Here is a 24161-nt window from a genome sequence, read left to right as displayed (position 1 = left end):
ACTGTCTCCTGGCGATTGGCCCAAAGTCACCCATCCGGCTCTCGTGGCTAAGGAGAGACTAGAATTCACCGTCTCCTGGTGATTGACCCAAAGTCACCCAGCTGGCTCTCGTGGCTAAGGCGGGACTAGAACTCACTGTCTCCTGGCGATTGGCCCAAAGTCACCCATCCGGCTCTCGTGGCTAAGGAGGGACTAGAATTCACCATCTCCTGGTGATTGACCCAAAGTCACCCAGCCGGCTTTCATGCCTAAGGCAGGACTAGAACTCACCGTCTCCTGGTGATTGGCCGTCACCCAGCCGGCTTTCATGCCTAAGGCAGGACTAGAACTCACTGTCTCCTGGCGATTGGCCGTCACCCATCCGGCTCTCGTGGCTAAGGCGGGACTAGACCTCACTGTCTCCTGGCGATTGGCCCAAAGTCACCCAGCTGGCTTTCGTGGCTAAGGCGGGACTAGAACTCACCGTCTCCTGGTGATTGGCCCAAAGTCACCCAGCCGGTTTTCATGCCTAAGGTTTGCCTTAGCGGCTGTTGTGAGTACAGGTGGTCCCCGTCTTACGGCCTCAAGTGAGCCCAACATTTCTGCTGCTAAGGGAGACGGTGGCTAGCTTGCCTTTTGCCCCGTTTAACGACTTTTCTGGCCCCAGTTGTTAAGGAAATCAATGCACGGCTGTGGTATTGACTTTGTTTGCCAGGTCACCAAAGGGGATCACGTGACCCCGGCACACGGCGACCGTCGTAAACACGAGTCAGTTACCAACCTCTGAATTTTGATCACGTGACCATTCAGATGCTGCCAGGTGCGAAACAACAGCCACTATTTTCACTTCTATTGTAACTTCGGTCACTAAGTGGGACTGTTGTAAGTCAAGGACTACAAGTGGAGCGCAGCGTGTGTCCCCAGCCCCATCAAAACCAGTGTCGGTTCATTTCCTGGCTTCTGAGATACCAGGTAGTCCTCAACTTACGACCACAAAGGAGCCCAGATTTTCTGTTGTTAAGTGAGACATTTGTTAAGGGAGGGTTGCTGTTTTTTTTCACATTTTACATATCGTGTATCCCTGCAGTTGTTGAGTTAGTAACCCCGTTGCTACGTGAATCTGGCTTCTCCCATTGAGTCTGCTTTTCGGAAGGTCGCAAAAGGGGACCCCGGGACCCCGCAACTGTCATAAATACGAGACAAGTTGCCAAGCGTCCAAATTTTAATCATCTGGCCCTTGGGGATGCTGCAAAGGTCCTAACTGTGAGGAACAGTCATAAGTCACTTTGTTCAGTGTAAATGGTCACTGTTGTACGTTGAGGACTAGCTACGCAAAACTTTCTTTTCAAAGCGGCTCAATTCTTCCCGCGGGGAGGAAGAACAGAAACACCTAATTTTACGCAGATCTCTTAGCCCGGGCAGCCAGGTTCAAAACACAGAAGGAGAACAAGATGGGGGACTCCTCAATGGGGTAGGATCACAACTCCCATCGTTCCCTTGCTCCTGAGGGCATCGCCCTGCAGGCTGGGAGCCCTCCAGGCCCATTTTTGAGGCGGAGGATTTGAATCTGGGCTGTTTGCAAATACAAGGGGGGGGGGAAGACGGATGGCACGGTGCCCTCTCTGACGGGCAGGAGGGGGGCAATTTTTTCCTTGGCACTGGAGACCCCACCACTTTCGGACGAGGCCGTTCTGGTGACGCCACGCCTGGAGACGTCCTGGCTGAAGTCATTTTATTCCATTTTTTTCCTTCCTTTACAAAGGTTTCGCTGGCTGCCATTCCCTTGAAACGAAACGTGGAGGGCAGTTCTCGGGGTCTGCCTCTCACAAAAATCAGAATAAATAGGGGGTTGGGAAGTGGGTGAACTAAAAAAAGGGGGTGGCTTGCAACTCTCAGCCAAGCTGGCCGTACTGCTCTTTAGGAGGTTTAAGAGCAGGGGTATCCAATGCCCGGGGCCGTGGCCCACTCCCGGGCCTCAGTTTGTTTGCGGGAGAAATGGGCGTGCGTGCGTGCGTGCAGCTCCGTTCGCACAAGCGACGGGCAAGCCCGCCCGCACGCCCACGAAGCTCCGCTCCCTCGGGTGCAAAGCTCCCGTTGGCACCAAGAGCTTCGCGCGCCAGCACAAGCACCCCACCCACACCCAAACTCTCGCAGGAAGCTCCCTCTGCATGGAGGGCGCGACGCACACGCCGCTCACGCGAATGGAGCTGGGTGCGCGTGCCTGCCGCTCGCACGCGCAAACACACACGGCCAGGCCGGCCCGCCAAGCTGCAAAAACTGGGGACCACCGGTTTACAGCACCGGTCGTCAAAAAGTGTTGTTGTTTTTTTTAAACAAGTGGGAAAACCAGCAGGAGAATTCCGCTGGGTTTCTTAGCTGCCATGAGTTGTGACGGAGGTTTTAAAAAGAAAAAAAATTGTCGGGGAGCCTCCGTCTCAAAAGCCGGAGGTCCTCGCCTCATCTCCTGGACTGTTCAACTGTTCGTAGGTGTCCTCCAACACCTGCCAGAGGCAACTCTCTATGGGGAAGTCGTTGTCCACCAGGTTGACCAGGTAATAGTTGTCGTGGATGTACTGGATGATCATACGAGACGGGGATTCTTCCTCGTACAGCTTCGCCCACTGCTCGATCCACAAGGCGAAGGCCTCGTCCTGCCAGGGGGGGGGGAGACAGACGGGTTAGAATAAGAATAAGAATAAAAGAATAGAATACAGGATCGAATGGAGAAGAGAATCGGAGAGAAAAGAAAACAGAAGAGAATAGAATATAGAAGAGAATATAGAAAAGAGAATAGGATAGAAAAGAGAAAACAATAGATTGCAGAAGAGGAGAGGAGAGGAGAAGAGAAAATTGAATAGAATAGAATAGAATAGAATAGAATAGAATAGAATAGAATAGAATAGAATAGAATAGAATAGAATAGAATAGAATAGAATAGAATAGAATAGAATAGAATAGAATAGTAGGAGGAATGAAGAATAGAATAGAATAGAATAGAATAAGAATAAGAATAGAATAGAATAGAATAGAATAGAATAGAATAGAATAGAATAGAATAGAATAGAATAAGAATAAGAATAGACTAGAATAGAATAATAGGAGGAATGAAGAATAGAATAGAATAGAATAGAATAGAATAGAATAGAATAGAATAGAATAGAATAGAATAGAATAGAATAGAGAGGAAATTAAGAATAGAATAGAATAGAATAGAATAGAATAGAATAGAATAAGAATAGACTAGAATAGAATAATAGGAGGAATGAAGAATAGAATAGAATAGAATAGAATAGAATAGAATAGAATAGAATAGAATAGAATAGAATAGAATAGAATAGAATAGAATAATAGGAGGAATATAGAATAGAATAGAATAGAATAGAATAGAATAGAATAGAATAGAATAGAATAGAATAGAATAGAATAGAATAGACAGATTGTAGAAGAGAAGAGAAGACAATATAAAAGAAGAGAAGAGAAAATAGTATAGAATAGAATAGAGAAGAGAAAATAGAAGAGAAGAATATAGAAGAGAGAAGAGAACAGACCAGAATAGAATCTGGAAGGGACCTTGGAGGTCTTCTAGTCCAGCCCCCTGCTCAAGCAGGAAAACCTCCTATACCAGAGACCCTCAACCTTTTGGGCACCAGGGACCGGTTCCGTGGTGAAAGGTTTTTCCACGGACCGGAGAGTGCGTGGTTTTGTGTGCTGCCTGCAATCCCACGGATGGGGCTTTGTGTGGACTGGTTGCTGGCATGCCACGGACCGGTACTGGTCCACGGACCGGGGGTTAGGGACCCCTGTCCTATACCATTAGGGTTGCACATTTTAAAGAGGTCTGAGGCAGCAGAAGATGGCAAGACTCGAACACAGGATTCAGCCCGGGAGCTGTTTCCGAAATGAGTGCAGGCAGTCCTCAAATCTACAACCGCAACTGAGCCCCAAGTTTACGTTGCAGAAAAGGGAAAGTTTGTTCACTGAGTTTGCCCCCAGTTTACAACTTTCCTTGCCGCATTTGTTAAGGGAAGGATCTGAGGGGAGGAGGAGACCTTCGCTCCTTCCGACACGATCTGAAGACCAGCCTGGCCTGATGGGGGATGGGTTTAGGTTTTATTGTTATTTTAAATGTATTTTAATCTACTGTTTTAACTTGGGCATCTTGTTTAATTCTTTTTTAGTTTTTGTATTCCTGTACTTTTATATGTTTGCCCTGTTCACCGCCCTGAGTCCTTCGGGAGAAGGGCGGTATACAAATAAAATTATTATTATTATTATTATTATTATTATTATTATTATTATTATTATTATTATTATTATTATTATTATTATTATTATTATTATTATTATTATTATTATTATTATTATTATTATTACCTAGTATCCCATTGGTCAAGTGATCAAAATTCAGATGCTTGACAACAGAATTCCAATTATTGACGGTTGCAGCATCCCAGGGTGTGTGTGTGTGTGTGTGTGTGTGTGTGTGTGTGTGTGTGTGTGTGTGAGACGTGATTCCCCACCCCGCCTTTTGGAGACCTTCTGACAATCAAAGTCAATGAGGAATCCAGATTCACTTAACACCCGGGTTACTAGTTTAAGTACTGTGGTGATTCGCTTAACAAACGTGGTGAGAAAGGTCATAAAATGGGGGCGAAGCTCCCTTTGGCAAATGTCTCGCTTAGCAACGTAATTTCTGGGCTCAACTGTGCTCATGGGGGTGTCAAGCTCAATCGCGTCACATGACGTATCGTGACGATTTTTGCCTTGGCGGAGCCGGCTTGGGCGTGGCTCGAGCGTGACGCATCCGGACCGCGGGTCGCCTGTTTGATACCCCTGCTCTAGTTCGGGGGTCCCCAACCCGCCGGTCCGTGGACCGGTATTGGGCCGCGGCATGCCAGCAACCGGTCCGCACAAACAAGCAAAGCCCCATCCACGGGATGCAAGCAGCACGCAAAACCACGCACCCTCCGGTCTGCGTAAAAACCTCTCTCCACGGAAGCGGTGGTCCCTGGTGTGGCCGAAAGGTTGGGGACCCTTACTCTAGTTGGTCGCTTCCAGCTGGATGGCGGGCTGGACTGTAAGAAACAGGCTCAGCAGAGCTCTGCAGGTGGGAAAAACGAAACAAGAGGTTTACCTTCCAGTACATGAAACTAACTGGGTCCACCACTGTGGGCTGGATGATTTCTCTGCCCGGGAAGATCCCCCAGGTCACGGCGTTGGGCTGCATCTCGTGAGCGTTGGTGACGTTTTCTCCCTGCAGAAGCAACAGGAAAGGGTTGGAGAGGAGGAAAAGGGGCAGAGATTTCAATTTTTATAGGTCAATGCCACGGAGAGCTGTGTGACCACCCAACGATGAGAGCACGCTTGGAATACTGCATCCACGTCTGTGGAGATTCTCAGTCCTCCAAGTCCCGATTGTCCCAAAAGATGCTTTTTTTCCCCCAAGAGGCAACTGGACTTTCTCATTTTTCTTTTGAAGACGTTTCGCTTCTCACCCAAGAAGCTTCTTCAGCTCAGACTGGATGGTGGGGGGGAATGGCAGGATTTTTTTTTTAAAAAAAATTCCTTTTATATCCCGCCCTTCTCCGTAGACTCAGGGCGGCTTACAAGCTTAGCAGTAGCCTTCATTCTATGTATATGCCTGCTTATTAGGGCTTTCACACACACACACCCAAGCGGCATTATTACAAAGTCAGCTTAATTGCCCCCAACAATCTGGGTCCTCATTTTACCTACCTCGGAAGGATGGAGGGCTGAGTCAACCTTGAGCCTTGGTGGGACTCGAACCTGCACTAATTGCAGGCAGCTGGTGTTCCTTAAGGAGGCATTCGCCCACTGCTCCACCAAGGCTCTTTTGATTGATACTCCTTACAGACAGCTGGCCATTTGCATGCTTTTAGAGGGTCGTTGAGGCCACTTGGAGGTTTGTCTGTGTCGTCTCAGGGTCACCTGAGTGGGGCAATTGAGCACAGAGCCTCCTTGGAATTGTTGAAGGCCCCTCCTTGGAAGACAGCAAAGTCCACATTTTGGACAGAGGAGACCGCTGGTTTGAAAGAGAGGTCAGAGAGGCCATCTAGGTCAAAACTGAACAGCCCTCTCTCAACCGAGGGGGAGGGATATAGATGGACGCCATCCATCTCCAGTCTACAACACGGTCCTTTCAAGATGAGAAGCAAAACGGGTTCAGGGAAAACGAGAGAGGCCAGCTGCCTCCTGAAAAAGCACCTCTGGGAACACTGCATCCAGTTACGGTCGCCACAATACACAAAAGATGTTGAGATTTCTAGAGCGGGGCTTTTCAACCTTTTCACCCATTGTACCACTTTTAGGACACGGCAACATCCGAGGACCACCAGTCGCCTAGCAAGGTTTCAAAAACATGACCAAAAAAAAAGAGAGAAAAAAGTGATGAAAAGTAGTCCTCGAGTTACAACAGTTTGCTTCGTGACTGTTTGAAGTTACAATGGTACTGAAAAAAGTGCCCCCCAAGCCAGAGCCGAGCAAGACACCTGCCCGCCTGCCCGGTGGCGCTCTTCCTCCTGTCCGAGGTTTTCATTGTTGTGAACATCTGTTGAGGATTGGCAGCGGGGGTGGGGTGGGGAGGTGTTTGGTTTTTATTCCCCCCTCTGCTGGATGGTTGCAGCAGGTTTTGGTCACTCCACATGACCCTGGGGACACTGTGACCGTCATAAATATGAATCAGTTGCCAAGCATCTGAATGTAAATCACAAGGCCCTGGAGTTGCTGCAACATTCCAGCTGATCGGCGCTTCTTCTGGGCTCAGAAGCACCAGGATCAGTGCTGAGCTCCAGCTGGAGCCTGGTGCTGATCCTGGTGCTTCCGCTGAGCCCTGACAGCCCTGCAGCTCCAGCCGTCTCTCACTCAAGCTTGTACGGTGCTGCCACCGGTTCAGCTCATTCCCCTCCCCCGCTAGCACTTTTCTAGGATGGTCACGTACCACCTGCCAATGTACCACAGGTGGTACCCGTACCACTGGTTGAAAAGCCCTGTTCTAGAAAGAGGACAGTGAAGAGCAACAGAGATGATCAGGGGACTGGAGGCTAAAACATATAGGGAACGGTTGCTGGAATTGGGAATGTCTAGTTTAATGAAGAGAAGGATGAGGGGGGACATGATAGCGGCCTTCCAGTATCTCAGGGGCTGCCCCAAAGAAGAGGGAGTCAAGCTATTCTCCAAAGCCCCTGAAGGCAGGACAAGAAGCAACGGATGGGAACTCATCAAGGAGAGAAGGAGAAATTTCCTGACTACGAGAACAATTAACCAGTGGAACGGCTTGTCTCCAGAAGTTGTGGATGCTCCATCACTCATCTCTCCTTTAAGAAGAGAGTGAACAACGGATTTGTCTGAAATGGTTTAAGGTTTCCTGCTCAACAGGGGCTGGACTAGAAGACCTCCAAAGTCCTTCCCAACCCTGCTATTCTATTCGGTTCTCTATAAATATATATAAGGGAATATATTTCCAAACCAGCCATCCACTGACCCATAGATACTAACAACATCTGTGGACTATGCGAAAGAGACAATCCACCAGCCCAAAAGAGAACAAAAAGACTGCAGCAATTCTCCACCAGTACTCAGCACTCAGATCAGCATAGATTAACTCTGTTGTGATTCAGTGTCAGCCTGTGCTCCCAGCAGCTGAGTCCAATGAATCTGAGGAGGAGGAGGAGGAGGGGTTTGGAGAGCCTTTGGTGTTGGAGGGAGGCTCTGATGCACTGCAGGACTCTCAGCCTGGCCCCTCCAGTCACGTTCCTCATGAGGCTCAGCTGTGTGAGGAGGAGGTGTCAGACTCAGAGGAGTCACAGCTGAATCTGTTCAGAGACGCTAGAAGCAGAAGGCAACCCAGCAGAGCAGAGAAAAGCAATGAGGCAACTCAGTGAGAGGAGGAGAAGGCAGTGAGAAGCCACGCCTTGGGACTGATAATAAAAGGGGAAGGTGTGGGCAGGGCTGGTTGCTGAAGGCAACCATTCGTCGACATTCTAAGGCAGGGGTAGGCAACCTTGGCTCTTTTATGACTCATGGACTTCAACTCCCAGAATTCCTGAGCCAGCATGGCTCAGCTAGGAAACCTCTCCCTTTCTCCTCAGCACTGCTGGCCCAGGAATTCTGGGAGTTGAAGTCCACGAGTCATAAAAGAGCCAAGGTTGCCTACCCCTGTTCTAAGGGAATCCTGGTCTGTTCTTGCTACTTTTGTTTAACTCTTGTTTGTTGACTCTTGTTTGATATTTTGATTCATTTATTGAAGGAAATATTCTGTTGCTTTTTTTGTTTGAACTGTAAATAAATTTGGGTTGGGTTTTTCCAGGAAAAAGGAAAAAGGGGTTGTCCCTGACACACAGAGAGGGCCGGTCGTAGGCTGTAACAGGACAGAACTCCAAGGTCACCTTCAGACCAGCAAGCAAGAAAGCAACAGCCAAAGAGGCATCAGTAAACAGCCCAACCAAAGGATTCGTCCCCCACTCACACAGACAGGCAAGACGCAAGAATATAAACAGGCAAGCCAACAGCCCTCCTTACTAGCACTGATGAGGTTACCCAGTTAGGCTAACGAAACGTCTGCAAGAAAAAAAAGCAAGCTCAGACAGCGCCGAGGACCCCTCCATCTATTTTCAAGAAGATATGAGAGGATTTGTCTGAAAATAGTACAGGATCTCCCGTTTGAGCTGGGGTCAGACTAGAAGGCCTCCCGAGGTCCCTTCCAACTCTTCTTATTCTGTTGTTATTTTTTTTCTAGCCGAGCAGAGCTGAGCCGATTCTGTTCTCTGACCGATGGGAGGTGCATGCTTTTGAGGGGGGGGGGGGGGCTGAGAAATTCCCAAAATACCTTCACGTTGACGATGTGGTAATTCACTCGCTGTCCGTATTTTTTCAGAACTGCCAGAAGAGCTTTGATGTTCTCAGCGGAGGTGAAAAACTCCAGGTAAGCCTAAAGGTCAGAGGAGAGAAAAGGATGGCATTTTTTTGTTCTGTCCACACATCTTAAACTTGATGAAGTGGAAACAACCTCGCAAGTGGCCGCAGTTTTTAAGAAAGCTAAAAAAAATTTAAAAAATTTATTTTTCCAACTGCTTCCCGATCGAACCAATTTTCTCAGCTTCCACCAAACCCTCTGGGTTTGCACAACCGACAAGCTGAAATAATTATCCTAGCCAAGGTTCGCTCTAAACAAATCTGGGTTAAGGGTGTTGTGTGAACACAGCTTCTCTGTGTCTGTGCATTGTCAAAGATATTTAAGCAGCGAGGTTTTCTTCTTAATCTCATTAGGGCTGTGAGGAGCGAGGCGGTGAGAACACCGTTATTTTGTGCTGCCTTGTTGGATGATGGAAGTTAGGGATGAATTGAACTACGAATTATGGATGCACACAATTAAGCCCATACCGATTGTGTTTGAGGTTGTAACTGCTTTTTTTGTGTGAATCGTTTTAATTAGAGGGAGGAGATTGCCAACAGGGATAATCTGGGACATCGTTTTGCTGTATCCCCTGGGGTTCACTCTGGGGTGTCATTTATGGGCCTCCCAGTAGCAAAAACAGGCTTGTAATGAGGGCTGATTCCCCTCTGAGACCCCCCATGAGCTTCTCTTAATACTGTTTAATCTCTGCGCCGCTTGCTTTAATGGTTTTAAGAATAATCAAAATCCCCTTTTCCCTGGTCTTCTGAATGGGCTGATCGTTTGAGGCTTGAGGCTCCCTCTCCTTAGGCACAAAGCCAGCTGGGCGACCTTATGCCAGTCCCCTCTCTCTCAGCCCCGGGAAGCAAGCAATGGTCAACCACTTCCAAAGGAAACCCCTGGGAGTTTTCCAGGGGTCAAGACTGACCCAAAGAGACAGAAACAAAGAACCAACCACGTCGGCTCAAGATACTACCTTCTGGAAGACGTAGCCGCCTTCTGGTCCCCAACCCACGATGGGGTCCGTGGAAGGCTTTCCGTTGATGTTGGGTTGGGAGTTGATGGTCAAGATGCCTCTTCTGTTGACTTTAACCAGCTCGTCCTTCATGAGGTTGGTCTCAGCAGCCAGAGGGTCATCGTTCCACGGCAAACAGGTGACCTTGTGGAAAAGGACACAGAGGACAAAGTTACAGAAGGGTGTTTGTCAACCCTGGTCATTGGGAGACGGGTAGACTTCATCTCCCAGCATTCCAAAGGTGCTTTTTCAGGAGGCAACTGGACTTTCTTGGTTTTTTTCTTTGAAGGCGTTTCGCTTCTCATCTAAGAAGCTTTTCAGCTCTGACCGAATGTTGGGGAATGGAAGGATTTATACTCCTTGCAGAGAGCCGGTCATTTGCATCCTTTTAGAGAGTCGTTGAGACCACCTGGAGGTTTATCTTGTGTCCTCAGGGTCACCTGAGTAGTGCAAATGTGTGCTCAGGTGAACGTGCTTCATTTGCCCCACTCAGGTGACCCTGAGGACACAAATAAACCTCCAGGTGGCCTCAACGACTCTCTAAAAGGATGCAAATGACCAGCTCTCTGCAAGGAGTATAAATCCTTCCATTCCCCCCCACCATCCGGTCCGAGCTGAAGAAGCTTCTTGGATGAGAAGCGAAACGTCTTCAAAGAAAAACAAGAAAGTCCAGTGGCTTCCTGAAAAATGCACCCTTGGGACAACCACGACCTGGAGGATGGAGAATCTTCACAGAAATTCCCAGAATTCCCCAGCCAGCACAACTAGCTAGGGTATTCTGGGTGTTGAAATCCATCCGTCTTCCAAGTGGCCAAGCTTGAGCTACATCGCTGGAGAAGGAGCACTAGATCAAAGTAGCCCACATTGGCTTGGTCTCCTCACGGCCGACCTCCATCTTTCTTCCCCATCTCCCAGAAAAAGTCCCTACTCCTCCTGAATTCTCACCTTGTGTCCATTTCGGTTGGACTCCCCAGCAATGTAGCACCTGAAGACTTCGTAAACGCTCTCCTCGCTGCTCAGCTCTTCTCCCCACATCTTCAGGAGGTCTTCTCGCGGGGACTTGCTCTTCAAGTAGAAAAGGTAGTAGTCTTTTAGCTCCCCAAAAGCGGGGGACGAAGAGTTGCCCCTGGAGATTTGGGGGAGAATTGGCACGTTGAAGAGAAAGAAGGACCAACGTAGGACACTCTCAAACGCTTTTGGTTGATTGCGTCCTTGTCCCTTTATTATTATTACAGCCAAAGGCCAGCACATAAATTACAACATTCAAACAAAACAGAGCGAAACAGAAACGACACAGCAATGTGTTACAATTAGCGATGTAAATCAACGGGTGACCGAGGTCTGCCTAGTTTTACAGACAGTATGACGAAACCTAGCTACCTTCAGAAAAACTGAATCGTACTGACCTGAGGAAAAAAAAATACATTGGGCGTGGTCTAATGCTGGATAAAAACATGAAATAAAATTAATTATACAAGATTATTAAAGAGATCAAAAATGTTTACGTTTCTGGCGAATCCCCAATGCTGCTGCGCAGAATCTGGCCACCTGCGCCGCGATCACTGCCAGCTCGGGTTGATTGTGGCTGGAGAGCCTTTACATTAATGTTTAAATTCAGGGCCTGGGCTTTGTGAGCAGTCCACCACTAGCAGAAAGCTAGATACAGGTAGTCCTCGACTTACGACCATTCACTTAGTGACCCAAGTTACAATGTGCGTTGAAAAAAGGGACTTGTGACACTTTTTCCACCCTTGTGACCGTTCCAGCATCCCCCCCCCATCAAGATTCAGATGCTCGGCAACGTATTTACGACGGTTGCGTGTCCCGTGGTCGTGTGATCCCCTTGGGCGGCCTTCCGCCCAGCAAAGTCAGTGGATAAGCCAGATTCTCTTAATAACTGTGTTACCCACTGAGCGACCGCAATGATTTACTTAACAACGGAGACAAAAAAAGGGGCAAAGCTCATTTAACAAATGCCTCGCTTAGCAACAGAAATTCTGGGGCTCATAAGCCGAGGACTACCTGTACATAATTTATTCTAAAATTCTGGGGATTATAACGTAATGTAGATAAAAACAGAATCAGGCAACCAAATCTTGAACGAGGAGCCGACGTGAATTCGTCTTAAGCACGACTGACCCGCCGTGCAACCTATTTCGTTTTGCTTCGACGAGGCCCGACTGCCAGAGGACTACACTCACCATCGTCCGTTGGGGAATTCGTCCCACTCCTGCGTCCGATAGATGTAGCTCTTGGGTCGGGATGCCCAGAAAATAGGTCGGACGTCTTCGACTCGCCGTTTGGGGTGAGCGCTGACTGCCCATGGCAAGGGACGCCTGGCGTGGAAGATATCGGGGCCAGAAAAATTAAAATGGTTCAAAGTCTGGATCACGGCTTTTTTTTTTAAGATAGCTGACCTTGACTAACCTAACCCTGATGGAAAAGGGTTGGTCGAGAAATCAGTAAGTCGCGCTTGGAATCTTCCCTCAGGGTTTGGAAATTCTGTTTTCCTTAGTTTGTATTTCTGCAATCCTCCCTGCCTTCTCCTGGATGTTAACAGTGACATTTTTAAAAGCAAACCGACTCCAAATTCAGCTTAAAGGGGAAGTGAGGTCAAAGTTATGAGGCATTATTCCCCATAGACAAGAGCAGGGGTTTCCAAACTTGGCCACTTTAAGCCTTGTGGACTTCAACTCCCAGAATTCCTCAGAAACTGGGCCACTTTAAGCCTTGTGGACTTCAACTCCCAGAATTCCTCAAAAATTTGGCTACTTTAAGACTTGTGGACTTCAACTCCCAGAATCCCCTAGAAACTTGGCCACTTTAAGCCTTGTGAACTTCAACTCCCAGAAACCCCCAGAAACTTGGCCACTTTAAGCCTTGTTGACTTCAACTCCCAGAATTCCTCAAAAATTTGGCTACTTTAAGACTTGTGGACTTCAACTCCCAAAATCCCCCAGAAACTTGGCCACTTTAACCCTTGTTGACTTCAACTCCCAGAATTCCTCAAAAATTTGGCTACTTTAAGCCTTGTTGACTTCAGCTCCTAGAATTCCTCAAAAATTTGGCTACTTTAAGACTTGTGGACTTCAACTCCCAGAATCCCTCAGAAACTTGGCCACTTTAAGCTTTGTGGCCTTCAACTCCCAGAATTCCCCACCCAGCTTGAAGTCCACAAGTCTTAAAGTGGCCACGTCTGGAGAGCCCTGGCCAAGATCAAATTTCCTTTGGCTCGGTGAAATAGGCCAATCCAGACCTTAGGGTGATTAACCATGATTTATGGCTCAACGTGCTTTGCAAATGAGACCACTCTGACTTGTTCGCCAAGCCAAGGCTGAGCCCCAGGTGTCCAGCCATCCCACCTTCTGGACAGACCCACCTAGGGTCTTCTTTCCAGAGCCCCAACCGTCGGAGGATCTCCAGGGTGGCCACCTCACGGTTCAGGGTGTAGAAATGCAGACCGTGCACCAGGCCGCTGACTAAGAGCTCTCGGCACATCTTGACGGCCAGCTCAATGCCGTAGTTCCTGATGGCCGCGTCATTGTCCTTGATGGGCTCAATGACGTCCTTGATTTCCTGAGGCACCACTAATTTTGAGAGCTTCACGAGCTGGCGGAGAGAATGGTAGCCCTGGAAAGAAGCAAAATGGCTGGCTGAGAGTGGAAAAGCCGACATCTCTGAAAATGACTACAGTTACAATGGTTTGGACAGATTTCCAGAAAACATGGCGGACTCCAGGAACCATTTGCACTTCATCCTGCAGCCAAAAAGGCTCCACACCCATTTGCCCCGCTCAGGTGACCCTGAGGACACAGTTAAACCTCCCAAATGGTCTCAAGGAGTCTTCAAACTTGGCCCTTTGATGACTTGTGGACTTCAACTCCCAGAATTCCTCAGCCAGCGTGAGGGAACTATGACCCTTTTATGACTTGTGGACTTGAACTCCCAGCCTGGCTGAGGAATTCTGGGAGTTGAAGTCCACAAGTCATAAAAGGGCCAAGTTTGAAGACCCTGGCTCTAAAAAGATGCAAATGACCAGCTCTCTGCAAGGAGTATAAATCCTTCCATTTCTCACCATCTAGTCAGAGTTGAGGAAGCCTCTTGGGTGAGAAGCGAAACATCTTCAAAGAAAAAACAAGAAAGTCCAGCTGCCTCCTGAAAAAAGCAGCTTTGGGACAACCATGACCTGGATGACCGAGAATCTCCATAGACTTCTAAAATGGCTGCAGTTGGGAAACCCTGATACAGAGATTGCCTGAATGGGTTTATTTATTTAATCGATTAAATTCATTTACCTCCCATCTCGTGCTTCCAGGTGACTCTGGCCTTGTGGTACTACAATTCCTCTTTTATAACGCCGGCATATTATGACTTACGACCACAGTGGTGTCCAAAACTTCTACGGCTGAGCAAGACAGCCGTTAAGCGAGCATGGCCTCATTTTACGACCTTTCATGCCACGTGAATCCCTGCAGTCGTTCAGTTAGCAACCTGGCCATTAAACGAATCTGGATTCCCCCTCGACTTTGCTTGTCGGAAGGTCGCAAAAGGGGGATCGCGTGATTTCCCGCCCCCCCCCCTCAGGACACTGCAACCGTCATAAATACGAGTCAGTTGCCAAGCGTCTGGATTTTGATTGCGCGACCCACGCGGGATGCTGCAACGGTCGTCAGTGTGAAACACGGTCACAAGTCTCTTTTTTCAGGGGCGTTGCAACTTTGGACAGTTACTAAATGAACTGTTGCATGTAGCACACCTTTACCTGGATGGGGAATATGCCTGGCACCACGGGGCAGCTGATCCCAATGTCCTGGCAATCCTTTAGAAATTTGAGGAAGGTTTCCGTCCGGAAAAATAGCTGGGTAATGACAAAATCCGCCCCGGCGGAGACTTTTTCCTTGAGGTGCTTCAAGTCCTCCATGTAACTCTCGGCCTCTGGGTGGCCTCCGGGATAACCTTCCAAAAAAAAGAAAGAAAATGGCGGTCTCCAGGCTGGTTCCACGCCCTTGTCCTTACCAAAATATCCTCCGCATAATGCACAATCACGTTGACAGTTAGGACAAACTTGTTTTGCAAGATTTGATTTGTGGTTTCTTGGAAGCTCGCCTTTATTTTCCTCCACTCGGTTTCCAGAAGCAGAGACCTTGTGATTTTTTTAAAAAAAAATTCGGGGGGGGGGAGGGGGCTAGTTTTCTTGGTCAAAAAAGGGCTCCTCTTTTTTTCTTCCCAAGTCATCCGGGACCTAGGACGAATCCAGAAGGGAGTTTTTTTCTGAATTAAAACTTCGAAACCTGGGTGAAATTCACAAATCTCTCTCTAGAGACTTGCATACGGAGTGGCTGTGCCATCTGGATTTTTTAGAGCGGGGGTCTTCCAACTCGGCCCTTTTATGACTCGTGGACTTCAACTCCCAGAATTCCTCAGCCAGCATAGGGGAACTACAGCCCCTTCATGACTCGTGGACTTCAACTCCCAGGATTCCTCAGCCAGCATGGGGGAACTATGGCCCCTTCATGACTCGAGGACTTCAACTCCCAGAATTCCTGAGCCAGCATGGGGGAAGTATGGCCCATTCATGACTCGAGGACTTCAACTCCCAGGATTCCTCAGCCAGCATGGGGGAACTATGGCCCCTTCATGACTCGAGGACTTCAACTCCCAGAATTCCTGAGCCAGCATGGGGGAACTATGGCCCCTACGTGACTCGTGGACTTCAACTCCCAGAATTCCTGAGCCAGCATGGGGGAACTATGGCCCCTTCGTGACTCGTGGACTTCAACTCCCAGAATTCCTGAGCCAGCATGGGGGAACTATGGCCCCTTCGTGACTCGTGGACTTCAACTCCCAGAATTTCTGAGCCACCACGGGGGAACTATGGCCCCTTCATGACTCGTGCACTTCAACTCCCAGAATTTCTGAGCCAGCATGGGGGAACTATGGCCCCTTCATGAGTCGAGGACTTCAACTCCCAGGATTCCTCAGCCAGCATGGGGGAACTATGGCCCCTTCATGACTCGAGGACTTCAACTCCCAGAATTCCTGAGCCAGTGTGGGGGAACTAAGGCCCCCTCATGACTTGTGGACTTCAACTCCCAGAATTTCTGAGCCAGCATGGGGGAACTATGGCCCATTCATGACTCGAGGACTTCAACTCCCAGGATTCCTCAGCCAGCATGGGGGAACTATGGCCCCTTCATGACTCGTGCACTTCAACTCCCAGAATTCCTCAGATAGCGTGGGGGAACTATGGCCTGGCTGAGGAATTCTGGGAGTTGAAGTCCAAAAGTCATAAAAGGGCCGAGTTGGAAGACCCCTGTCTTAGAGAGCCATAACATATCAGGATGGAGATGGAGACTCGGTGTGTATCATTGGGTAGGCAACAAAAGATTAAATTTCACTTCATGCCCATAAAAAGCAGCATGGGGGAAGTGAAACTTGAGAAATGGAGAAACCTGTATTGGTTCTTCGTTAGACACAAAGCCAGCTGGGCAAGCTTAAGCCTGTTTCCCTCCCTCGAACCCAACAGGTCAACAGGTTATGAAAACTTTGCCCCCCAAATTGCAGAGACTGGGCCAGGCCATTGCCGAGTCCAACGTGACCTGAAGAAGCGCCACCACTGGTTAGAAAAGATGGAGGAAGATGGAAGATCTTCTCCTGAGAAGATCAGGAGAACCTTTGTATGAAACCCGTCTACTCACCTGCCACGCAGAGGTCAAAATAATCGTCAAACTCCTGACGGATGTGCTTCACCAGGTCCACTGCGTGGTTGAAGCCCTCCAGTTCCTCTTCCCATTCTTCCCCAGAGGGATCTGCGGGAGAAGAAGACCCCCATTGTTAAGGAAAACACGGCTCTTCCTTCCTGTGGACGAAACGACCACCGCGTTGGCGTTCCCCACCTCCTCGCAGCGCCATAATATTCTTCAGCCCCAATCGTTTGGCCTTCTGCAAGTGGGCGGTGATGGTTCCCCTGCTCTGGTTGCAACAGGTCATGTGGAGTATCGTCTCTAGGCCACAGTAGTTGAGGGCGGTGGTGGCCATCATCATGGACGAGGTCTCCTTATCGGAGCCCGGATCGCCAGCTGGATGCCAAGTGACATCGATGAAAAGAGGGCCACCTGCCCCCATGCGGTCAAACCTGCAAGGGGCAAAACAAACAAGCCATCTTCAGCTGCTGGGTCATCAGAAAGCAACCCAAAAGATCTTCTGCAGAAAAGAGGAAGAAGTAGTAGAGTGGAGTGAGATTGCTTTATCAGTTCATCAAGACACTGCATTAAACTCTCATTATTGGAAAAAAAAGGGACAAGGTGGCTCAGTGGGTTAGGACGCTGAGCTTGTCGATCAGAAGGTCGGCAGTTTGGCGGGTCGAATCCCGAGTGCCGCATAACAGAGTGAGCGCCTGTTACTCGTCCCAGCTTCTGCCAACCTAGCAGTTCGAAAGCACGTAAAAAATGCAAGTAGAAAAATAGGGACCACTCCGGTGGGAAGGTAACAGCGTTCCATGCGCCTTTGGCGTCTAGTCATGCCAGCCACATGACCACGGAGACGTCCTCGGACAAGCGCCGGCTCTTCGGCTTTGAAACGGAGATGAGCACCGGCCCCTAGAGTCGGAAACGACTAGCACGCATGTGCGGGGGAACCTTTACCTTAGCTATTGGAAAAAAGCAGGATATGTGATAACTGTGCTCTCCTAACCCACATTCAGGGTTTACAGGTAGTCTTCAACTTACATCCATTTGTTTGGTGCCTGGTTGAAATTACAAGGGCACTAAAAAAGGGACTTATGACCCTTTTTCACACTTACAACTGTTGCAGCCTCCCCATGGTCACGCGATCGAAATTCAGACGCTTGGCAACTGATTCGTATTTATGACGGTTTCAGTGTCCGGGGGGGGGGACCTTCTAACAACCAACTGGGAAGTCAGATTTACTTAACAACCCTGTTTCTAACTTAAAAACTACAATAATTCCCTTAACTACGTGGCAAGTAGACTCGTAAAACGGGGCAAAACTGTCTTAACAACCGTTTTGCTTAGCAGCAGAAATTTTGGGCTCCACTGTGTGGTCGTTAAATCGAGGACTACCTGTGTTAGAAAGAGGGCGTTAGGCCATTGTGTTCCCTTAACCCAGATTCAGGGTTTGTTGGGTTGAGACCACCCAGCACCAATGGAAGTGGAGGAGATGTGGGGGAAGGAGACCCCAAAGCCCCAAAGTGGACATAAGTGTGGAGCTGACGTTCTACAACAGATTGACCTTGTCCATCCACTCAGGATTTAAAACGAATCCACGGATACTTTCGAGGCTTGGAATAATAATAATAACAACAACCTGGTTGATACCTAGGTTGCTGGCAGCAACCCGTGTCAACCATTAGTACCAGTCAATTTGAGTGTTCAGTTGACTGAGTTTCATGTTTTATGAATAAAAGTGTTATATAATTATTATTATTATTATTATTATTATTATTATTATTATTATTATTATTATTATTATTATTATTATTAATTAAATTTATATACCGCCCTTCTCCCGGAAGGAGAGAATAATAATAATAATAATAATAATAATAATAATAATAATAATAATAATAATAATAATAATAATAATAATAATAATAATAATAATAATAATAATAATAAATTATGTCAAGAACGAGAAGGCGAAGATCTTGTGGGACTTCCAAATACAGACAGATCGCCATTTGGAACGCAACCCGCCAGATATCACAGTCGTAGAGAACCGAAGTGTACAGCTGATTGATATCGCTGTACCAGGAGATGCCAGAGTCGAAAAAAAAAGAACTGAAAAAAATTACAAAATACCGCAACCTGGCCATCGAAACTGTGCGATTATGGATAAAACGTGTAACAGTGACACCCACTGTCATCGGGGCACTGGGAACTATGTCCAAAAACTTTGTGAAACACCTCAAGAAATTGCAGCTTCCTGCAATAACTCCAGCAATGCTACAAAAAACGGCGCTACTCGGAACATCTTACATTTTAAGGAGATACCTGGCTGATACCTAGGATTGTAGAATAGAATAGAATAGAATAGAATAGAATAGAATAGAATAGAATAGAATAGAATAGAATAGAATAGAATAGAATAGAATAGAATAGAATAGAATAGAATAGACAGATTGTAGAATAGAATAGAATAGAATAGAATAGAATAGAATAGAATAGAATAGAATAGAATAGAATAGAATAGAATAGAATAGAATAGAATAGAATAGAAAGATTGTAGAATAGAATAGACAAATTATAGGAATAGAATAGAATAGAATAGAATAGAATAGAATAGAATAGAATAGAATAGAATAGAATAGAATAGAATAGAATAGAATAGAATAGAATAGAATAGAATAGAATAGAATAGACAGATTGTAGAATAGAGTAGAATAGAGATTGTAGAATAGAATAGAATAGAATAGAATAGATAAATTATAGAATAGAATAGACAAAGAATAATAGAATAGAATAGAATAGAATAGGACAGATTATAGAATAGAATAGACAAATTATAGAATAGAATAGAATAATAGAATAGAATAGAATAGAATAGAATAGAATAGAATAGAATAGAATAGAATAGAATAGAATGGAGATTGTAGAATTAGAATAGATTGTAGAAAATAATAATAATAATAATAATAATAATAATAATAATAATAATAATAATAATAATAATAATAATAATATTGCAGCTTCCTACAATAACTCCAGCAAAGCTACAAAAAACTGCGCTACTCGGAGATACCTAGGATGCTGGCAGCAACCCGTGTCAACCATTAGCGCCAGTCAATTTGAGTGTTCAGTTGACTGAGTTTCACGCTTTATGAATAAAAGTTTTATAATCATCATCATCATCATCATCATCATCCACTCTTAGCCTCCACGATCTGCTTCTTCACCTGGAGATGAGGTTCACAGCTCCGTTGGACGTCCGGGGAGGGAAGAACTCCAGGGAAAACCACTTGTCCCCGGATTCCTGCCGGCGGTGCATTTTGTCCCGCAGGCGCTCGTGACGCTCCGTGTCCAGGACGGGAGTGGAGCACCGGGAGCTGTTTTGAGAACTCTCTCCGCTGCTGCTGCTGCTGGCGCCATCCGGTCGGGTCCCGCCGAGGCCGTTGCTCACCGGGGAAAGCTCGCCGTGGGACTCGTTGACCATCCTGAGGGCCCTGGATGAAGAAAGAGGAGGCTGGATGAGCGAAGAGTCACGCTTAGCCCGGATTCTGGGCGGAAACCCATTTCTTTATAAGTAGTTCTCGACTTACGGCCACAAAAATGGAGCCCCAAATTTCTGTTGCTAAGCGGGACATTTGTGAAGTGAGTTAGTCTACATGTTAAGACCTTTCTTGTCGCCGTCGTTCAGTGAATCCCTGTGCTTACAGGTAATCCTCACAGATCTTTTAGGGACCGTTCAGAGTTAACGACGGCACTGGGGAAAAGGGACTTAGGACCATTTTTTTTCACCCTTACGACCTGATCAAAGTTCAGACGCTAGGCAACTGACTCGTATTTCTGACGGTCGCAGCGTCCTGGGGCGGGTCGCGGGGTCCCCTTTGGCGACCTGCTGACAAGCCAGGTTTGCTCAGCCACCCGCAGTGACTAACTTAACGAATACAGTGATCCGCTTAACAACCCTAGCCAGGAAAGTTGTAAAATGGGGCAAAACCCGCCTAACAAATGTCTCGTTTAACAACATAAAGTCTGGGCTCCATTGTGGTCATTAAGTCGAGGACGAACTGTATTAAGTTAATGACAGGGCTGTTAAATGAATCTGGCTTCCCCCTTGACTTTGCTTGCTGGAAAGTCGCAAAAGGGGGAAATCACTTGACCCCCGTGGCACTGCGACCGTCATAAGTATGAGTCAGTTGCCAAGGGTCTGGATTTTGATCACGTGACCGTGGGGAGGCCTCAAACCCTTGTGGGAAAAACGGTCCCAGGTCACATTTTGCAGGGCTGTTGTTAACTTCGATCGGTTGTATTACAAGCTGCATGCAACGAAATTTCATTTTGATGTATGCCGATTGGCGTACAAAGTGACAATAAAGATTATTAAATTTATACGCCGCCCATCTCGAAGTCAAGTCACTCCAAGTGGCTTAGTAATTTCTCCCAGCCTTCGTCCAAGCAGGTTTTTCTAGCTAGTGGCTCTCTTATTTATTTTTATTTGTCTGCAAACGAATGGAAATCTTAAAAAAAAAGCAATTTGGGCTAGACGCCAGGCAGGAAGGAATAGGGGTGGGGGTAGGGAAAGCAGCCCTATTTTGCCTATAGGAGAGCTAAATTATTCTGCAACAGATCAGCGCTCAGCTGATTAATCGGCCCCAAATCCGTGCTGCAAGTGATGGGATTAATTCCCCAGGCGCTGCCGGATTGGAACTAAAAACAAAACAGGGAAGAGAGAATGGGAAGGAGTGGGGGGGGTTTTGCACCCCAAACAGAAAAGGCAGGAAAGGAGCAGCAAAATTTAATAAGAAATTTCAGCCGCGACGGATTTACGCTCCCGTCCTGGTGTCGCTCGGCCGCTAACTAGGCTTGTAAATTGTGCAGACCGCCAGTTTCCAATTGGGGAAAAGTGTGTGGGGGGGCCCACGGCTAGTTTTCAGGGTCCCATCAGAGGAGGAAGTAAAGGCAAGGGATGCACAGAGAGTGGTCCTTAAGCATTCACTCACCTGGTGTCGGTGCTGCGCCTCTGGGCAAGTGTCCACCGGGGTCCGGAGGATCCCTCCAGTTTGGTTGACGGATTCAGGCCTTCCAGTTTGCTAATTCTGGGAGCTGCTGGTCCAAGTTCACCCGAGCATTTGCTGAGTAAATGCTGCTGGATCTGGATCTGACGACCCTTGCCAGCCGTCTGGAGAAATTGCAAGCCGCCGATCCCTTGAAGTCACACCTTGTCGGTGTCACAATCTCCCTTCCAAGGGGAGCAACCTGCAGGCCGCCCCTTCTCTTATCTAATCACCAAGGGGCTTCTCTACCAATGGGGAGGTGGGTTTCCAAGAGAAAAAGCGCCCCCCCAGCCCCATTTGCTAAAGAAAGCAAAGCGGCTTGAGGGTGAGGTTATTTATCAAGACAAAGAAACAACAGGAAACTGGATCCCAAACGTGCGTTGTCTTTTTTTTCTTTTCTTTTCTTTTCTTTTTTAAACTCACCTCGCAATGGGCGTTTTTTCGGCCAACTCCATCGGTCAAGTCCAAAGTTTTGGCTCCCGCAAAGCACAACGTCACAAAAAAAAAAAAAGCTGGAAGGGGTGTGTGCATGTGTCAAACCTCCTTAAATTCCTCTTCCGCAGCAGGCATGGTGGAAGGGACCCATCTTTCCTGTAGTACTAGGAATAATAATAATAATAATAATAATAAAAATAATAATAATAATAATAATAATAATAATAATCACAATCTTATTATTCATTAATAAAACATCATGCAAGTCTGACAATCCTATTTTAGCAGATGGCAAAATTGCAGGAAAAAACAAATACAACGTTTGACCCAGGATCTTCCCTCCTTTTAGAGACTAGTTACGGTGTGTTGGGGGTCACTGTTAATTCTAACGGTTTGGGGGCTGGTCCAACACCCCCCCCCAAGTTTTGTTTTTCCTGTACAAGGGAAGACTAGTCCAATGCCTTTAACCATTACACCGCGCTGCTCTCCCCCGTTTAGATTGCAGTTGCCATTGATCTGGCCCCCTTTAAGGTGATGGGTGGTGAGGATGGGACTTGTGGTTAGTGGTGATGGGCCTTGCAGTCCGCCCACTGAGGGTGGCTTTTTGTACGCAGCAGGAAAGGAAGTTGAAGGTCAACCCCAAATCTGCCCCCTGCCCTCCATTATCTCAGCCCACCCATATAAGGGGGCAAAATCTGGTGCCTATTTATAAACCCTGGCGGGGGAGATATTTATGGTAAGGAAATATTTTTTTTTTAGGGTGGGGCAGAAGGAAATATTCTTTGCAATTCTCATTAGGGTTTTTCCTTCCTTCCCGAGTTATGGCAATTGAGCAGGGAAAGGGGGCGGTTTTTTTTTAAAATTGCACGAGGGTTCTTGATCGATTTGGTTTTTAATTTTGATTTTATTAAATTTATACGCCGCCCTTCTCCCTGAGGACTCTCACAACCATAAAATTTTTTAAAAAACGTAAAAGTACAAAATTTTAAAAAGAATTAAAACAATAGATGCAATAAATACAAGACAGTTTGCAACTTGCTCCTGCAAAGGATAACATGGATTTTATTTTCATTTTCGCTGGATATAAATGGAATTAAAATAAATAAATAAAAAAATAAAACACCCCAAGGCAGCGCTGGAGGGAGGTGCAAACCTTTGCAAGGGACACAAATTGCACGCCTTTGATTCATTCGCATGCAAAACGAGGCAATTCATTGAATTGAAAGGCATTAAATTCCCCAGGAGGCGCGTGTGTGGGGGGGGGGAAATGCGCAGCGAGGGAAGGAGATTCGGCTTTATTTATTTATTTATTCATTGAAATGCGTTATTTTGTGGCCGCTCGGGTAAAAAAAAAAGTTTTGGGACCCTCCTCCCCTCCCCCACTTCAGACCCAGATCCAAAAAAGCCGAAAGTATTGCTTTCTCCTCCCCCATTTCTTAATGGTTTCTTCCACCCTTCCCTTGCCAGTCGCCTACTACGGAAAGGGGCTCCACTTCGCCTCCCCCCCCACACGGTCCGGACAGATGGAACGCTCCGCGTGCGCGCGCGCCCACTCACCTTCCTCGCGGCGACCCCCTCCCTCCCTCGCTCTCGCGCCGGCGTGGACAACAGAGAGGGGAGAAAAAGAGAGAGAAACAGAGCGCGTGCGCGGCAACCTTTCGGCAATTTCCCTCGTGGCCGCCTCTTTTAAATCTCCGCTTCTAAATACAACGGCATAGCCACGCCCCCCTCGGGACTACAGCCACGCCCCTTCTGTATTAATGGCGCGATGCCCGCTTCCACGATGGCAGCGCTGGCGTCATTTTACCCTTTATTTTTAAATACCAGACGTCTTTCATTCGTTATTATTATTATTGGCACGTGGTTGCCTGATTAACCACAAGTCTGTTTTCTCCCCCCCTCCTTTGCATCATAGCTTAATAAGCAAAGAGCCAAGAATCTAATCCAAATAATTTTATTTCCTTAATCTGCCTTAATTTTGGAGCATGAATTATTACTCTGTTCATTTCAGCCACAGCCTGTCTGGGCAGCAGGCAGCAAATTCCTTTTGCAAAGCACCTCCAGTGTTTTTAAATGCCTAGCCTGCA

General features: G+C 47.1%; 1 protein-coding gene across 2 annotated transcripts; it reads right to left on the bottom strand.

Annotated features, from left to right (window-relative positions):
• Positions 1-2387: 2387 nt before the first annotated feature.
• Positions 2388-23654, bottom strand: MTHFR (methylenetetrahydrofolate reductase). 2 transcript variants are annotated; one of them, XM_081341096.1, is made up of 14 exons: positions 23632-23654; positions 22063-22238; positions 21586-21764; positions 19819-20085; positions 16802-17040; positions 16604-16714; positions 14668-14861; positions 13285-13535; positions 12107-12241; positions 10851-11031; positions 9867-10049; positions 8825-8926; positions 5114-5233; positions 2388-2630 (listed from the first exon to the last, which is right to left on the bottom strand). In XM_081341096.1, the coding sequence occupies exons 2-14, from the start codon at positions 22168-22170 to the stop codon at positions 2415-2417; spliced, it is 2286 nt and encodes a 761-aa protein (XP_081197222.1). In that variant the 5' UTR covers positions 22171-22238; positions 23632-23654; the 3' UTR covers positions 2388-2414. The 2 variants fall into 2 exon arrangements, with proteins under 2 accessions (XP_081197222.1, XP_081197223.1); XM_081341097.1 differs by lacking the exons at positions 21586-21764; positions 23632-23654 and having other exon boundaries at positions 22063-23510.
• Positions 23655-24161: the final 507 nt, after the last annotated feature.

The sequence above is a fragment of the Vipera berus genome (assembly GCF_964194415.1).
Source record: "Vipera berus genome assembly, chromosome: 17".
In the NCBI taxonomy this organism is placed as follows: Eukaryota; Metazoa; Chordata; class Lepidosauria; order Squamata; family Viperidae; genus Vipera; species Vipera berus.
Note: the sequence above shows the minus strand (reverse complement) of the source record. Positions and strands in the feature narration are given on the sequence as shown.